This window comes from Corythoichthys intestinalis, chromosome 15, assembly GCF_030265065.1.
Source record: "Corythoichthys intestinalis isolate RoL2023-P3 chromosome 15, ASM3026506v1, whole genome shotgun sequence".
NCBI lineage: Eukaryota > Metazoa > Chordata > Actinopteri > Syngnathiformes > Syngnathidae > Corythoichthys > Corythoichthys intestinalis.
In genome coordinates, this window is record NC_080409.1 from 11,015,019 (window position 1) to 11,033,338 (window position 18,320).

The window sequence follows — 18,320 nt, forward strand, 5'->3', positions numbered from 1 at the left end:
ATACACACTCAGCAGGAAAACAATACATTATTTTCATTTAATTAAACTCGCCTGGACTCCACAAACTATATGTAGTTTTCCAACATTCACGACGCTAAATGCTAATACCATTGCTACAGACTGGGCCACACGTTGCCGTAGCAAGGAAAGCATCAGGCAGCATAGTGACATCACAGGCAGTCAAAACCCATTTGGACTATTCCAGACTGAGAAGCATCTTATATCAATATCTGATATTAAACTATTTCTGGTATGTAGTTTCAGATCAAATTTCTGTGCTTTGGGACTGTTCAGACTACAAAAGAGCCATGTAGTTTCGATCCGGGTTGGCTAAAAATCAGGTTTTGGCTGCTAGTCTGAACAAAGCCTTTGACCCGACGTTAATGTAGTGTGTTAATACAATCTAGTTCTATACAACGGTGACACTGCATACCACATTCACAGCTATTCTTCCAGTCCAGCCCAACTGCGTCATCACCCCCAGCATGCCTTGCACGCGTATAACATGGCGTCCTCTGTAGGTCAAAACATGTACTAAATATTATAAATTTTTAAATCAATGGCAAATATACTGTATACCTGTATATAATATACTGTATATATTTTAGTAAAACAGAACAATTGTGGCTTATTAGAGCCCACAAGTCTTTAAGTCTGCGGTTCCCTTTAAAGCAAACTAAGGAAACACAACTAACTTTCTACTGTGATTGATCGCTGCTAGTCCTGTCAGTCAAATAAGGATTGGACGACTATCGTATTGAGTGGTACTGAAAGATTACCTTTCAATGCCAGTTCTATCGCTGTCAATGGCAGGTTATGATTTACCGGTAACTCAAGGATGTCAACCTCATTTTGGTTTGAGGGCCACATTTAGGACAATTAGAATTAGAGGTGCACGATAATTATCGGACCAAAAATTATCGGTCCGATAATAGGAATTATGACGTCATCCCAATAAATCCAATAACATTATATATTTTCGGGCCTATTAATAATATTTTTGCCACGATGTTGGATTGGGATGTGTGCGTTTGTTTCCACTCCTGTTTTGCCAGTATGCAAAGTTTCGTTAGTGTTCTAGAGGCTGTATTTTTCCTTCACCGGGTTATAAACCTTACTATGGCAATTAGCAAATGTTTGCATTTTACAGTGTTATGTTTACAAGTTCTTGAGAGGCCTTTTGGTTATTGATAGACTTGCTGTTCTATAATTGCCTGGTTAAGAAAGTTGTTTCATGGACCAAGATGACAAAAGTCTCCTCTCCTGTTGCACCAAATGTTTTATTTGCTAACAAAGCACAATATCTGTTGGGTTTATGTTTGTTTAGATCAGTGCTCATTCTTCAGGGGAACACATCGTCAACGATATTGACTGACTCAAATTATATTTATTTGAAAAAATTAATATGGGCACTTTATTTGAAGTCAAAACTGTTCTTGTCTTTGTTTTGTTCATTATAATAATGTTCATGTCATCATGAAAATTCTGGTTCGGTCTCACTGACTCACTGACTGCCGTTGACGGGGCGTCCAATCCATTTTGAATGTAACCGCGGACACAAAAGTGAGCCAAGTGCACGCACTTCACACAAATCTTCAGTTTTACTGCACTGGTGTCAAAATAAAAGCATGTGATTTTGAATGTACTGTATAAATGAGCTAAAACCTGCCAGTCAAGCAGAACAATCCGAACTGTGGGCGGTACATTTGACACTCTGATTTAACTAATCACAACACCTCTACATACATCTTGATTAGTGAGCTTTGTTTTATGATTAATCTCAGTAACGGTGATTCTACATTTGACACCCATGATTTAACTAATCACGACACTTCTACATACATCTTGATTAGTGAGCTCCTTTCTTTTATGATCAATCTCTGTAACGTCGATTCTATTTTGCGTTGTTTTCAGCATAAGGCATTCGCAGAGGTTTTCCTGGATGATAGCCACACCCCATCCAACTGTCACGTGTCTGTGACCGTTAATGCCCCAACACTTGGCCTTGCCGTCCGCTTTCCCATCCCCGACCTGCGCTCTGATCAGGAGAGGGGTCCGTGGTTTAAGAAGTCCTTGCAGAAAGAAGTACTGTACCTGGAGCTGGAAGACCTGGAATTTAAAACCGAATTCAGGGGTGGCAGTACTCCAGATCAAACCAAGATGGAGCTCACCTTCAGGGAGCTTATTGGTATGATGACGTCAAAAGTGAAGAAAGTGAACACGTTATCCAGGGAATGTATTTTCCCTTCTACAGGCAGGTTCCAGGAGGAGCCGGAGCAATCAGCTGCCAGGTTCCTCAGCGTGTCTCACACCATGGACGGAGACATGACAACATCTGAAAGTGTGAAATTCGATTGGCCGCGGTACGTTTTACCGATATATCCTTGTCTTGTTGTCCCGTGTTATCTCTCACTTCCTGCGCACTTTGTCCAACAGTGTCGTGTTGAAAATAAACCCTACTGCGGTGCACTCGATCCTCGAGCGTGTGACGGCCGAGGATGATGAAGGGGCTGAGGACCATTCTCTTGAGGAGGAAGAGGAGGAGGGGGCTGCCCATTCTCTAAAGGATGTTTGTGACTTTGGGAAACCAGAGCCATCACCCTTTTCTTCCCGAAGGGTCATGTATGAAAATGAAGAGGTACTTGTCACGTTTAACACCAAAAATTAACTTTATGACTACCTCAACTTTGCATATATAATGACATTTTGAAACTTTTTATCATACCAGATGGTCATACCTGGTGATGCTGCTGAGATGACAGAGTTCCAAGAAAAGACATTGAACAATTCTCGTTTTGTTCTTGAGTTGTGTTTCCCTAATGTGCAATTAACTCTACCCAGCAAAGCATTCTATGAAAAACTACACAACAGGTAAACCTCCCAAAAAACGCACACTTACTACATACATAGTACTTTACACCACATCTTCGTTACAGCTTTTTTTTTTTTTTTTTTTTTACTGAAGTAAAAGTACAGATACAGGAGCAAAAAATACTTAAGTAAAAGTGCAATTATCTAAGAAAAGTTTACTCAAGTAAATGTACAAAAGTACTTTTTTTAAAAAATTTACACTACAAGTAAAAAGTAAAAGGATTTACTCCCAATGAAAAATATATGCAGTGGTATCTCGACCTTCGATCGCATCGACACGCAATCTTTTCGACATCTGACGTAAAATTTGACTCCCTATTTGTTTCTACATCCGACGACATGCTCGAAATGCGACGAATTATGAGAGCTAAGCAGTTTCTATGTCTTGCCGCCAGACGGAGGCAATGGCGGATTTTCTTGTGAGAGAAATCAACCCGTGTTCCAAGAATGTTAGTGCAGGTAGTGAAAAAAAGGAAAAAGGTGACGATTTCCATTGAAATGAAGATGAAAATGATAGAAAAATATGAGCGTGGTGTGTGCATCTGTGAACTGGCAAGACAGTACGGCTGTAGAATGTCTGCGATCTCGATGATCCTCCTCAGACCTCCGTTCACCAGTCTTCATAAGTTAAGGTGACAATTATTATTGTGGTAACATCACCAAAGAAATCGCCAGTTTCGTCAGGTTTTTAATAATTTATGTCAGAACTTCTGCAACACAACAAGCCTACTGTCCGCTGCACTTGACGCCAACAACAAAATATTAAAACAGAACGTAATATCTCTACCGCACCTTTCTCACTCTGTCACGTCAGCCACACTGTGCGTTTAGGTACAGCACGCAAAACACATCCGCCACATTAGAAACTGATTCGTTACATTATTACAGAAATTATTATTATATTATTATTTTATTTTGTTTTATTTATATTTAATTTCATTTTGCTGTGTGTTTTTGCGTTTTGTGATAGTACCAACAGTATTTATTAAGGGTTTAGTTTAGGTTTTCGGGCTGTGGAACGAATTAATGCACCCATTTCGACTTGCAAAAAAGATCCTGGAACAAATTCTTGCAACCTTTCGCCACATTTCAGGCTTCAAACATAAAGATATGAAATTTAATTTTTTTGTCAAGAATCAACAACAAGTGGGACACAATCGTGAAGTGGAACAACATTTATTGGATAATTTAAACTTTTTTAACAAATAAAAAACTGAAAAGTGGGGCGTGCAATATTATTCGGCCCCTTTACTTTCAGTGCAGCAAACTCACTCCAGAAGTTCAGTGAGGATCTCTGAATGATCCAATGTTGTCCTAAATGACCGATGATGATAAATAGAATCCAAATGTGTGTAATCAAGTCTCCGTATAAATGCACCTGCTCTGTGATAGTCTCAGGGTTCTGTTTAAAGTGCAGAGAGCATTATGAAAACCAAGGAACATACCAGGCAGGTCCGAGATACTGTTGTGGAGAAGTTTAAAGCCGGATTTGGATACAAAAAGATTTCCCAAGCTTTAAACATCTCAAGGAGCACTGCAAGCCATCATATTGAAATGGAAGGAGCATCAGACCACTGCAAATCCACCAAGACCCGGCCGTCCTTCCAAACTTTCTTCTCAAACAAGGAGAACACTGATCAGAGATGCAGCCAAGAGGCCCACGATCACTCTGGATGAACTGCAGAGATCTACAGCTGAGGTGGGAGAGTCTGTCCATAGGACAACAATCAGTCGTACACTGCACAAATCTGGCCTTTATGGAAGAGTGGCAAGAAGAAAGCCATTTCTCAAAGATATCCATAAAAAGTCTCGTTTAAAGTTTGCCACAAGCCACCTGGGAGACACACCAAACATGTGGAAGAAGGTGCTCTGGTCAGATGAAACCAAAATTGAACTTTTTGGCCACAATGCAAAACGATATGTTTGGTGTAAAAGCAACACAGCACATCACCCTGAACACACCATCCCCACTGTCAAACATAGTGGTGGCAGCATCATGGTTTGGGCCTGCTTTTCTTCAGCAGGGACAGGGAAGATGGTTAAAATTGACGGGAAGATGGATGCAGCCAAATACAGGAACGTTCTGGAAGAAAAACTGTTGGTATCTGCACAAGACCTGAGACTGGGACGGAGATTTATCTTCCAACAGGACAATGATCCAAAACATAAAGCCAAATCTACAATGGAATGGTTAAAAAATAAACGTATCCAGGTGTTAGAATGGCCAAGTCAAAGTCCAGACCTGAATCCAATCGAGAATCTGTGGAAAGAGCTGAAGACTGCTGTTCACAAACACTCTCCATCCAACCTCACTGAGCTCGAGCTGTTTTGCAAGGAAGAATGGGCAAGAATGTCAGTCTCTCGATGTGCAAAACTGATAGAAACATACCCCAAGCGACTTGCAGCTGTAATTGGAGCAAAAGGTGGCGCTACAAAGTATTAATGCAAGGGGGCCGAATAATATTGCACGCCCCACTTTTCAGTTTTTTATTTGTTAAAAAAGTTTAAATTATCCTATAAATTTTGTTCCACTTCACGATTGTGTCCCACTTGTTGTTGATTCTTGACAAAAAAATAAACTTTTATATCTTTATGTTTGAAGCCTGAAATGTGGCGAAAGGTTGCAAGATTGAAGGGGGCCGAATACTTTTGCAAGGCACTGTGTATACACACATATATATACAGTGCCCTCCATAATTATTGGATTTATAATAATTATGTGTTTTTTTAGCTTCTAATAATTTTTTTTTCTAAATAATATGGGACCTTAATGGGAAAAATCCAACCTTTAATACAAGTGCATTTATTCAGTGGGGAAAAAATCCCACATAAAGAAATAATTGTTTGACATCAAATAATGTGTGTCACAATTATTAGCACCCCTGGTGTTAATACTTTGTACAACCCCCTTTTGCCAACAAAACAGCACCTAATCTTCTATAATATTTCACAAGATGGGAAAAGACAGAAAGAGGGATTTTCAGCCATTTCTCTTTCCAGAATCTCTCTAAATCATCCAGAGACCTGGGTCCTCTCCTCTGTACTCTCCTCTTCAGCTCACCCCACAGGTTTTCAATGGGGTTGAGGTCTGGGGACTGAGATGGCCATGGGAGGAGCTTGATTTTGTGTCTGGTGAACCCTTTCTGTGTAGATATGGCCATATGTTTAGGGTCATTGTCTTGCTGAAAGACCCAGTGACGACCCATCTTGAGCTTTGGGGCAGAGGGCAACAGATTTTGATTTAAAATGTCCTGGTATTTCAAAGCATTCATGATGCCATGCACCCTAACAAGGTTCCCAGGGCCTTTGGAAGCGAAACAGCCCCACAGCATCACTGACCCACCCCCATACTTCACAGTGGGTATGAGGTGCTTTTCAAATATAAAGTACCACTTTATATTTGTACCTAAGTACAGATACACAAAAAATGTCCTTAACTACAGTAACAAAGTACTTTTACATAGTTACATAGGAATTAAAAAAAAATAAAACAAACAAAACAAAAGTAAAAGTAGTCTTCCCAAAAATGTACTGAAATACAACTAAACAAGTATTCGGTAAAAACAATACTCAAGTAATGAGCAACATTGTGAGTAACTGCTTATAATGTCTGATGACCAAACAATGATGGACCATATAATAACAATAAATAGTATATATAATATAATAATTATAAAATAAATACAATAGTAATATTACAATAATAATAGTTATTATTATAATAAATAACAATACAATACAAGCAATACACAAAAACGTGTCAAGCGCATGAGTGCCCTCTGGTGGAGAAAACATTTACTTACCATTAAATGAAAATGATAATATCTATATAGTAATAAATATAAACTGGGAGAGAAGTTCAAATCCGCGCTTTCGAGTAATGTGGATTCTGTCAAATAGTTGTTTCAAAAAATCCGCGTGATCATTGGATTTGCGACTGCAAGCTTGTCTATGGTCATGTGACTGTTTTTTTTTTACGTCTCATTGGTATCATGGAGTCATATGATTATTGTTGCGAGGTCTCATTAGTGAAATTGGTAGAATCACTATGTGCATCCCTGGCAAAAATTAATCTAATACTGTGTATAGAATAAAGATTAAAAAAATAACGACGCTAGTGTAGCCCAAAGTAGCGGAGTAAGGATAGCGTGTCTTCTTCCCAAATCTACTCAGTAAAAAGTGTGGTGTGGTAAAATTACTATTAGAAGTACATTTTTCTCTAAAAGTTAGTCCAGTAAATATAACTCGTTACTGCAAACCTCTGGATATAACCTGTGTGAATGATGTAAATGACAGGAAGTCAATCATGGAAACGAGTGTCAGAATAGGATTAATGTGAATTCTTGTATTATTAACACAAAATGATTAGCCGAGAAGATCGCCACCAGGATTGAACAAGAAAGGCATGTTTCTATAAGTTGGACAGAATTTTGTTTTTATTTGATTTTAGAATAAACAACGACCTCCTCCTCTGGGAACCCACCGCTCCTTCACCTGTTGAAACGGTAGAAAGCATGCCATACGGTGTTGGACTGTCTGTCGCCAGCCAGTTGATCAACACTTACACTAAGGACAGCTTCAGCCAGTTTCACTCCACTGGACCTGACGGTGAGATGACTTTTTAAAAGTCCGTTATTGACTTTTTAACTGATATCCCGATATTGTCCAACTCCAAAAATCCTATACCGATATATGCAGTTGTGGATTTAAAGCAACACTAGGGAACTTTTCAAACTTTATAAAATATTTCATAACATTTGTGATTATTTGTCGGCTGACAACTAGTTGAATGACACCTCTGTTACAGCCTAAGGGGTCGCTTTCACCGGCACTAATTAACTTTGAAGAGTGTAGCAAGAACCCTGCCAAACAAAAGAACTACAAATGTGCTGGCTGTAGGCACTTACCGGTACGATATTCTGACTGTATGATAACCTAGAGCCAAAATTTTAGGGTTTCACGGTATCACGGTATTGCAATTGCAGCTCTAAAATGTGTTACTTTTTGAGATATCTGGGTTTAAAAAAAAAAAAAATCAATTGAAAAGAATTTTTATTTTTCAAAACATATTAGCAAATTGGAACATAAGTATAATGTTAAGTTAAAAAAATTAAATATTCTAAATAGAATGAAAATAAAAATGCAGTCCTTTAGGTGAGGCTAATCTCACAGCCACAGCTTGACATTATTACCATCTCAACAAAAATAATTGAATTATTTTACATAGAAAGCATGTGTGTATGACTCGTATCATGTTTACATTATACACACTTTCTCAAAACAGACAGTTGCCAGACAGAAGAAAAAACACTTTTTACCACCGCTAGACACACTAAATATGCTAGAGTTAACTCTCGTAGTTGGTGGGAAACGTTCATGACAGTGTTTACTTACCTTTAATTTTGTATAAATGCGAAATCATATTGGAGGTGTTACCTCCTCGGCAGCTACCCTCCACAAACATGTTTTACATGACGATTAGCCCTCCTCCTCCAAGCCGCGGCCGTCTTTTAACTTTCCTGTAGCTGAAGTATTCCCATACCAGTGATTTTGTTTTGTTCGATGGGGCATAAAGTTCAGGAGTTTCACCTCCTCCAGCCATCGTGAAGCGCAATTGACTCACTGCCACTGAGCAACAATTGGTAGGGGATGGTTAAGCCTTACAGCTGCAAGCGAGCAATTTCTCCATGCGTTTAAAAAAAAAAAAAAAAAAGATAAAAAATTGCTAATACCTTACGGACGGTATGACGGAAAATTTTGGGGATTTTGAAACCTTGACGTTTTCGTACCACGGTATACCTTGAAACGGGTAATCGGCACATGTCTAGCTGGCTGCTTTACAACATACACCTCTTCCCCCTTTCCCCATTCGTTATAAAGACGGAAGTCAATGTGAACGTTTTCGCGGGAATTCTACGAAGATTGCATGGCAAAAAAGGAGACGAAAAGTTGTGTCCGAAGAAACAAAAAAAAAAAAAAAGTGAGGCTACCAAAAGGACACTCAAGAATAAACATTGGCCCGGCTTTCAATTGCGAGTGTTTGTGTGTGTTTTTGGGGTTGGAGGGCTGGTGGGGGAACACGGTACAAAATCAAACTTTTCTTATTTTAAACATCGTCATTTTATATTGTTTAGCCACAACTGGATTCATTACCTCATTACTATTCATCCTTCGCACAGCCGCTGGAAATAGAAATGTCATTCAATCCTACTGCAGGTGACTAGGAAATCAGGACTTTACAATACTGTGCCCCAGTTCCATGGGAAATGCAGTTTTCCTTAAGGCAAAACACTACCGCTTTTGTACACTTGCGCCGCTAAAATCGATCAAAAGTTCCCATATTACGGCTTATTGTATTGTGATGCCCCACTGGATGCTTTAATAATGATAAATGTAGCAACTTCAAGGTTTTCCCAAATAAAAATTCTGTGAAAAATTTGTGAACTTCAACTTATTGCACCACTATACTTAGCATATAATTCGTTATTTTTCAGACATTTATTGTTCATTTAATTGTTTCACTTAACAAATTCTGAGCAACTTAGTTTGGAAATCTCTAATGGTAAATAAAGCATAACTGCTGTGACCAGCGCTTGTAAAAAGGAAGAAGGCTTCTGCATTTACTTTGAAGGCAACATGCATATTGGCCGAGAACTGATAATGAAAAAGTTATGTCGATAGGATCCGATATCATTTTAAAATGCTTTTATCGGCCGATAATATCGACTACCCAATAATATCGGACAACTCTATTAAATACGGTACTCTTTGCAGACTATGTTCACAGCATTTGCCATCATTTCTAGAATGTAATGAGTAAGCTCTCATGTCTAGTAAATTTGAAACATTAGACAAAGAAAGTATCGTATTTTCCACACTATCAGGCGCATCCTTAATGAATGGCCTTTTTCAAAACTGTTTTCATATATCGGGTGCACAGCCTAATAAGGCACAATAGTTGTCGCAGTAGTAGCGGTTGGGGTTGCATTATGCAACCACTAGATAGAGCTGTGCTAAAGGAAATGTCATGCCATGATTAACCAATATATAAGGTGCATCGGATTATACGGAGCACTGCTAGCTTTTGAGAAAATGGAAGATTTTTAGGTGTAGTAGTCCTTTTTCTCAAAGATGAAACATTTTTAAAATCTATCAGATTTTCGTAAATTCCATTGTATATTGGGGAAAAAAACAGCTCATTATATTTAAGAAATTGCTCAACACAGGCAGATCTTTTGACATTTTATGTTCTGCTCGTAGAAGACAGCAGTGGTTCAGATGAAGAATACATGCACTACTACTCACCTGCTTCTGAGCGAGGAAGCAGGTGTCAGAAGAAGAAAAAGCCTAAAGCTCAGAGTAAGAGCTCCCAAAGCTTGTTCTCCGTCATTCTCAGTGTCAATCACGGCTTGGTTGCTATTCAAACTAATGCTAAGGTACATTCGTTAGCCTCAGTCTTCATTTTCCACACTTTTGTTTGGGAAATCGTATGAGTTGTTTGTTGTTGTTTGTAGAAAGAGGATAAAACACTACTGAAAAACAAACATGGGGAATTCTGGCTGGAGGTAAAAAACGCAGTGCTGTTCACTGTTATGCAGCATCAAGGCTTTAAAGACCAGCACTTTGTCTGCTTCCACACCACCAATAGTTCCATGTATCACCAAGGTAAGCACCCACGGTAGTGGTTATTTTAGCGTTAGTGTAGCTATATGAAATGTTTTACATCTTTGTGATTACCCAGGACTTGTAGATGGAAGCCCCTCCTCCTCAGACATAAAGCTACCATGCAGGTCACATCCACATTGGCTGGAACCAACCATTTATCAATCAGAGTCTTCCCCCGAGGGATCCTCAACTCCCTCAGAGGTTATAGGCTTGGAGGCCCGCAGTATGGTGTCTGTCGCTGTCAAGATTTCGTCGCATAATGCAGAGGGCAACGTCAAGGTAGGCTGTTGTGATTTATGTTTGGTAAAAGAGCATATTTGTGAGCAGAGGAATGACATTATGGTAACTCGTCACTTGCTCTATAAAGGGTTCAGAGGTGGATAATAACGTGTTCAGGGCTGCAGCTATCGAATATTTTAGTAATCGAGTAATCGACTGAAAATTCTATCGATTAATCGAGTAATCGGATAAAACAAATATATTTTTAGGTGAAGAGCAATTATAGATTTACATGAGAAAACAAGACATTTTATCATTTTCAGTCAATCAATGTCTTTATTTTTGATGTATATTGTTGAAAACAGCCAACAATTGCATCTCAGATGTAACTAGAATTTTAAAAAATGACTAATTCACTGCTTTCACTCAAAAAACCTTTAGATCTTATTTTTATATATATATATATATATATATATATATATATATATATATATAAACACACCTAAAAATGCCTTTACGCTTGATAACACACATCACTTAAAAGTAAATTTCTATTTGTGTCAAGCCATTTTTAAGTTCTAGTTAAGTTTTAAGTTAGTCTAAACTGTAAGTCCTGATAGGATTTAAGTTTTTGCACTGTTCAGAATAAATGTATGATACAGGCTGTATTGGAGCACATCAGGGACTAGTGCTACTTGGTGTTTTATCCAGCAATGATTACTGAGCTAAAATTGATAGTTAGCATTGTTGAGTTTTTATTTGACATGCTCATCACTCCACAACGCTATGTTATGTTATAGCCTGTATGTAAGACACGTTAGCCACGCATCGAAAGCGGTCTTCATTAATTGAAACCTAGCCCTCCGCAGTGCTAACGTAAGGTGAGCTAGTAGTGACAGTAACGTTAATCTTACATACAATCAATAGAGTCCGGAGCGGAAAACACTCACAGAAAATATGCAACTGAAGAAAATCCAGAACGTGAAGAAATCGATAGTCCAGCCGCAGCTCGCAGCCTCTGGAGGACGTAATCCACGTAGCTCCAACCAAGCCGGTTTCGAGGCTTCCGGCGAGCGCGGTAATACGACCTTCGCCGATGCGAGAATGTAGAAAAGGAACTAGTGCTGGGTGAGCGGGGCTCTTATCGACCTCTGACGTCACCCAGGTCACGTCCAATGGCGTGACTTTGTTGGTATTTTATTCTCGACCTTTGTGCTGCGCACACGTAGATATCCAGGTGCTAAGCACCGCCCTCTGGCGGTCAGAAGGAATGAAATAGAACATACGCTAGCATACATGCTAGCAATGCACGCTAGCGGGGTTTTTTTGTTTTCTTTATAGGCCGCGGGAGCAAAAGTGATTTCACTTGTACTTTATTAAAGAATTTAACAAAGTACTCACATCATTCTTAATCTACAAGTCCTCATCTTCTCTATCCGATATGAACGGCTGGGCTAGGTCTAGGGTTGGACATTGAGCATCGATGGCATCCGGGACTAACACTCCGGTTCTCCTGGAGCCGTTCATTTTTAAAAAATTTCGATTCCAAGTTTTGACGCCCTGACCGCCGACCGAAAAAATATGCCGAACACCACGAAGGAGAAGCCACACTAAGACTAGCTCGGTTATGTGCAAATCAAATGAAGTGGCTAATTTAGCTTCACTTTAAATAAATGACAACAAAGCAACAGAATAAACGCACGGAAATGATATCAGACCCTCTGTTAAAACGTGCAAACTTGCACGACTTTGTTTTATTAAGGGTTCCCAACAACTTGTAGTGCAGAGGAGGTGTGTATCGTCTGTACACCTCAAGGATTCTTTTCCAACTAAAGTAATAAGTTCTTTTTTACTTCTGCTTCCTGTATGTCACCACAACGGAAGCCAAGCACACATAGCAAAACTCACATCAAAAACAAAACAAAAATCATTTTAAGCAACTACATTGTTACTCATGACTTGAGTATTCTTTTCACTGAATACTTTTTTACCTCTACTTGAGTTAGATGTCTGACTGACATCTGACGTCTGACTGGGCGGGGGTTGATCGGGGCCCTGGCGCTTCTCCTGCCCTGCGGCCGGTGGTTCTGGTGGGCGGGGCCACGCCCGTGGGAGCCTGCCTCTTAACTCATGCACTTCTCACTTCAGCACTGTAAATATCTTTCACCCTGGCACTTACATACTTATACATTTCCCCGGGCAGAGTTGGGAGGGGGCCATACAGTCCCGGCCCCGCCCCCCCTGTTTTTAATGCATCACACACCAAGGTTGTTGGGATGGTTGGGACCTGTTGGTGGGGGGTGCCTCACGGTTACCTCCTCACAACAGGCCCCGCCATCCCTGCACCTTTTTTAACGCACCACGCACATCATACTCCACAGGAGAGCTCCGGCAAAGGGCGGTGGGACGGGCGGCTGGGTAGAAATTCCATGCTGCCGTCCCACTGCCCCAAGCCAAGCTCTTCTATTTTAATGCAAACATTGCACTACCCTCCCTTCAAAATCCCATCACGTTGCTGGGTAATGGCTGCCAGCCTGGAACCTGGCATCCACAGTAATAGGGTGGTAGGTGGGTCCCTATGGCGTGGCTCCTGGGGCGTGGCCTCCCCTCTGCCTGGGCTGCCGGCCGCCGGAGTGGGGGGAGGTCGGGGCTCTGATTTCGCATCGCCCCGTGGCGGCTCCTCGGCGTTCTCCCGCCTTCCCCTCTCTTCTCTGACTGGGTATCCACCCTGTGCTCCGTCACGGGTCGCTGGCTGGGCGCCGGTGTATCGGCTGGGTGTTGCCTGCTCCGGCGGGGGACCCTGCCCTGCCCTGGGTTTGGTGGGCCGCTGGGGGTCCCGTGGCGTGCCGTGCCGGTTGGGGGGGTTGTGGCTCATGGGCCGGGTGGGCAGACGGGGGTGGAGGTGGGCATGGGGTTGGTGCTGCGTCCCGTCTTGCCGTCCCTGACACCCGGTTGTTGGGTGCGCGGATGGCCCAGGGGACCACCCTGGATGCCGGGGGGGGGGGGGGGTTGCTCCTTTGCTGGGCTGCGGGAGGGGGGATGGGCTGCGCTAAACGAGGTATGTTGAATAATCACAATGGGAGTATGTCATACTCTCAATGTGAAACATTAAAACTGTTCAGACCATCCGGGCACTTAGACTTCCATTCTCCGTGTGAAACAGCTGAACAGGACAGGTTCAAAAAAAAAAAAAAAAAAACTTCTCTACACATGTCTGAAAGGGTTTATTTACTCTTTTGAGCCAAGTAACATTACAATTTATTGAACAGTCTAATATTGACAATGCTTAAACCACAGATGATGATGGATTATTACTAACAACAACTCGTTTAACCGCCTTATTTCTGTGTCAGTTTTTTTCTTCTTTGATGTGTCATGAATTGATGTTGGCTTTATATTTCTACTATACATTTCAGACATTCTGACTAAATTCTGATTCACTTTCAGGAATTTTTGGTGGCAATCGGAGTGAGAGGAGCAACAGTCCAGCACAGAATGGTCCCAGCCAATCTGAGCTGGTATGATCAGGTACTGCGATTCGACTCTCAAATTACATATAATTTTTTAAATCCTACAGTTGAAAACAATTCCCCCCCCCCCCAGATCTTTGAGTTTTTGAATATTTCTGATGAGCCCGTTCTGGGTTACGCTCCTCCCATGTCTGTCAGCACGCTTCATCTACATTTATGGAACTGCTCTCTTGACTACAGGTAAAGTCGACCTGACTGGTAATTGCCAAATTACCGTATTTTCGCGACCAGGGGGCGAACAGTGTTAAAAGGCGCAGACTAATTTTCGGGTGATAATTTTGTATTCACACACACACAAGGCGCACCGCATTATTGGGCATATGAAAAATATACAATAGCATGTGCGCCAGCTTGTGTGTTAGCGTATTTTTTTTAAAAGGCAGTGGGAGCAAAACTGTGTTCAATTACACTTCATTAAAGAATTTAACAAAATACTCACATCAATCTTATTCAATCCACGAATCCATCGAAGTCCTCATCTTCTGTATCGGAATTGAACAGCTGAGCTGGATTTCCATCAAACATCCTTCCCTCTCGTTCTTGTTAGAGTCGGTCTCCTTGCTGTGCGTCTCCTCCTCCTTAGAAATGATTCCAGCTTTAGTGAAGGCACAAACAACAGAGCAAGCAGACACCTTAGCCCAAGCATCCACAACCCATTCGCAAATTGTGGTGTAACTCGCACAGCGCTGCCTCCCAGTTTTCGTAAAGCTGTGTTCCCAATTCGTCATACATTGCTCCCACGCCGCTCGCAAATAGACCTTGAAACGCCAGTTTACACCGATGTCCAGCGGGTCAAGTTCCTTCGTCAAGCCTCCCGGAATGATGAAAAGCTCAAGAGTTCATCAGACGCTAAGGGGGGCAGGCCCATTATCACACGCAACCTTCTCCCTTTAAGGTTCTCTTGTGGCTCTCACGTTTGCCTTTTCAAAATTTCTGGTCAAAGCTTCTGGTCGTGAAAATGTGGTAATGACCAATGAGTTGTGGCCAGTGTATTCTAATGTGGTTTGTTTCTCTTGTTTGGATAGGCCTTTTTATTTACCTCTCAGATCGCTGCTTTTGGTCGAAACGTTTAGCATCTCTAGCAGCGTGTCTCTTGACCACTCTTCTTCAACGCTTAGGTATGACGAAGAAAAATCCCAAACCCTGTTCTTTGACAGCAGAAATGTTAATTCTCTGACTCTGTTTCAGGATCATTTTGGATGAAGCTGCCCTTTTCCTCTCCGACAAGTGTACCACTGTCTCTGTCAACTTAGCACGGGGTAAGGCAAGGGCATGGTTTTGGTCTCAGTATTGGTAGGGCCGATATAACAGCATAAGCTGCATGCACACTTTTTGCTGGGGACAGGACATTATTAAGACCAAACAGATTGGGTGAACGGCGGTCAGGGCTACATTTCTCAACAATAAGAACCTAATTAATTGATAGACTAAATGATTAATGCAAAATAAATCTGTATTGACTTTCACACTGCAAATTTTACAGTATAATGTCTTTATCTGATAATTTTTATTAAATCTAGTCAAATAATTTTGTTCATCTTGTTTTGAGTTTTAAAGCTAGTTAACAGATAAATGCATCAGATTTTTCCACTTACTTTTAGTAAATATTACTATTTGTTTTTATTAGGCCCATACATCTAAAAGTCGGTCATTTTTCACCTAAATCGAGAAAAATGCTTTCGAATAATGTTTTGAACAATATCTATTGTTTAATTATGAATTATTTCTGACAGTTTTTTAAAGATTAAATTTACAAACATTTTGTTTCAAATAAGTGTTATTTTCAGCTATTTTTATCAAGAAATCTGAGTAAAATTTACTTGAAGCACTGTCAGCTAATTTCACTTATTTCTAGTAGATTTACACTGAAAACAACGGAATTTCAGGGTTTTTTTTGTTTTTTGTTTTGTTTTTTTTCACAGTTTTAAGGAGGTGGATTTTTGCAGTGCATATGTATTGGTTTTGGTGATACACCATTTGATTGTACCCTTTGTTTTCAAAAACTACTAAAGACACATTTTGAAAACTTCCAGAATAAATGTCTGGATTTTATTACCAAATTTAAATTGGATTATTTGAACACAAACTATATTAACATGCACAAGAAATACAAACTTGTTAATCATCTCTTAAGTATCAGGAATGCAAAAAAAAAAAAAAATCAACATTTTTCTTATTACCACTTAAAATTGTCTTTCTAAATAAATTAAATATAACAAAAAAGTTCTTAGTCATGGAATAACAAAAATAAATAAAAATTGAGCCTTACTTCAGGATTAACACTACTGTTTTTGTCCACAAGCACAGCCAAACTCAACAAAAAAAAAAAAGAAAGCTCATTTGGGCTGCTTTAAGACCACATAAGTAAAATTAAAATCAAAACTGGGGAGAAGGGTGTAAACCTTGGTTCACTACATTTCTTACAGCTGAGCAGAGTTTACTATATATCTCACTGTTTAATTATCGTTAACATCATGGAAAATACATACGGGAGGACACTTCTACTGTACATAAGCAGCTTCCTACTCAGGTTGGCAAGTTCACACAGTTTATCGTAATGGTAATGCCAACTCGATTACTTCCATTACTTACAGTGGCTGCTTGCTGAAAAAAAACTTCTAATATCCCTCCCCTTCGAAGCGGGCGGAGGAGGGTACGTCGACATGGAACGTAATTCTGAACTGTGAGATTGTGCGTGTGTGTGTGTCTAGACATCAGCCAATCAAATGTGCATTTGAGGAAAAAAAATGGAGCGGCACACTCAGCAAGTGAAAAAGGTGTAAATGTAAGTCTGATCATAATGAAAATAATTCATTTATTAATGGTAGGGTCAATTCTATCGTTAAAACATAGGGAAGACAATCTAAATGACCTATATAACTGAACATATTATATAATGCAAGTTGGTAGGGACAAGTTCAGCATCTTGAAAAGTTGGTAGTGTTTTGTCCCTACCCTCCCTATGCAAACCTATGCCCTTGGGGTAAGGTGACCTTAGACTCATTTAAACTAATTTTGGTTTGAGGGCCACATTTATGGCAATGGTCATATCGCAAAACTACGCCCCCAAATCACAAAAGTCGGACACCTAGCCATTGAGTTGCCTAGGAATACTGTGTGGTCGTGACTACAGAGATGTTTTTCCTTACTTTAAAATAGCAAAAACCCGATGGTTTAACACTGTGCATGGGGTCCAATCGTTCATTTGCCCCCTGCCCAGCAAAGTGGATTAAATGTCAAGCGCTGTTTGGAAGATGAACATTCAGAGCCAGTCCTTCCAGTATCAGTAAATTGGATGACTATCATTGCCAATGGCTGGCAATGAATTCGTTTTGTGTCCCTTCCATGTCACTTTACGACAGTACTGCTCAAATAGTGGGGCAGAGAGGAATGCCGGGGGTGGCGCATGTGACCCAGGGCAACAAACATTTTTGCGGTACAAGAATTGTAACTGCACATAGACTCTCATTTTCAGAGTGTGCGCAGTATTTTTGAACCACATAAGAGCAAACAGCAAACTGCATTGGAGATATGGAGAAATCAAGAGTTAAGACAAGGAAATATGACGAAGCGTATGTAGTGTTTGGCTTTTGGCTTTGACTTTTAAAACAGCGGGAGACGAGGAAAGACCAGTCTGTTTACTGTGTCTAAAAATGTTGGCCGTGGACAGCTGCAACCCAAATCAGTTAAGATGTCACTTCAAGACATTATACCTCTATCGCATTGATATGCCGCTTGATTTTTTTTTTTTTTTTCAGCGAAAACATGCCGAATATTGCCAACAATCGTCCCGCTTTGTCAGTGTTACATCAGTAAACCAGCGAGTGCTGTTAGCATCATATAAGGTGGTATACTATGTTGTTTAGTGCAAATTAAGCCCACACCATAGCAAAGGAGCTGATACGGCCTGCGTCAAAAATAAAAACTGTCCCTCTGTCCAATGACCGTCGTTTTTGTGCTATTAATTTTTGTTTTTGTTTTTCGGTCATATTGTTTTGGCTTATTGTCCTCATGAGTTAATGTTGCTAATCAATT

The 18,320-nt window shown here is 40.3% G+C and overlaps 1 protein-coding gene across 2 annotated transcripts in view; it reads left to right on the top strand.

The window, feature by feature from the left end:
- The window catches only part of atg2b (autophagy related 2B), a 74,419-nt gene that overhangs the window by 27,240 nt on the left and 28,859 nt on the right, over positions 1-18,320 (top strand). For both annotated transcript variants that reach the window (XM_057858933.1, XM_057858931.1), the window contains exons 16-27: positions 1,915-2,188; positions 2,255-2,363; positions 2,437-2,638; positions 2,729-2,871; positions 7,322-7,479; positions 10,132-10,307; positions 10,386-10,536; positions 10,613-10,815; positions 14,203-14,283; positions 14,359-14,465; positions 15,311-15,403; positions 15,474-15,544. In XM_057858933.1, the coding sequence (XP_057714916.1) occupies positions 1,915-2,188; positions 2,255-2,363; positions 2,437-2,638; positions 2,729-2,871; positions 7,322-7,479; positions 10,132-10,307; positions 10,386-10,536; positions 10,613-10,815; positions 14,203-14,283; positions 14,359-14,465; positions 15,311-15,403; positions 15,474-15,544 (1,768 nt within the window). The remainder of the gene's footprint in view (positions 1-1,914; positions 2,189-2,254; positions 2,364-2,436; positions 2,639-2,728; positions 2,872-7,321; positions 7,480-10,131; positions 10,308-10,385; positions 10,537-10,612; positions 10,816-14,202; positions 14,284-14,358; positions 14,466-15,310; positions 15,404-15,473; positions 15,545-18,320) is intronic.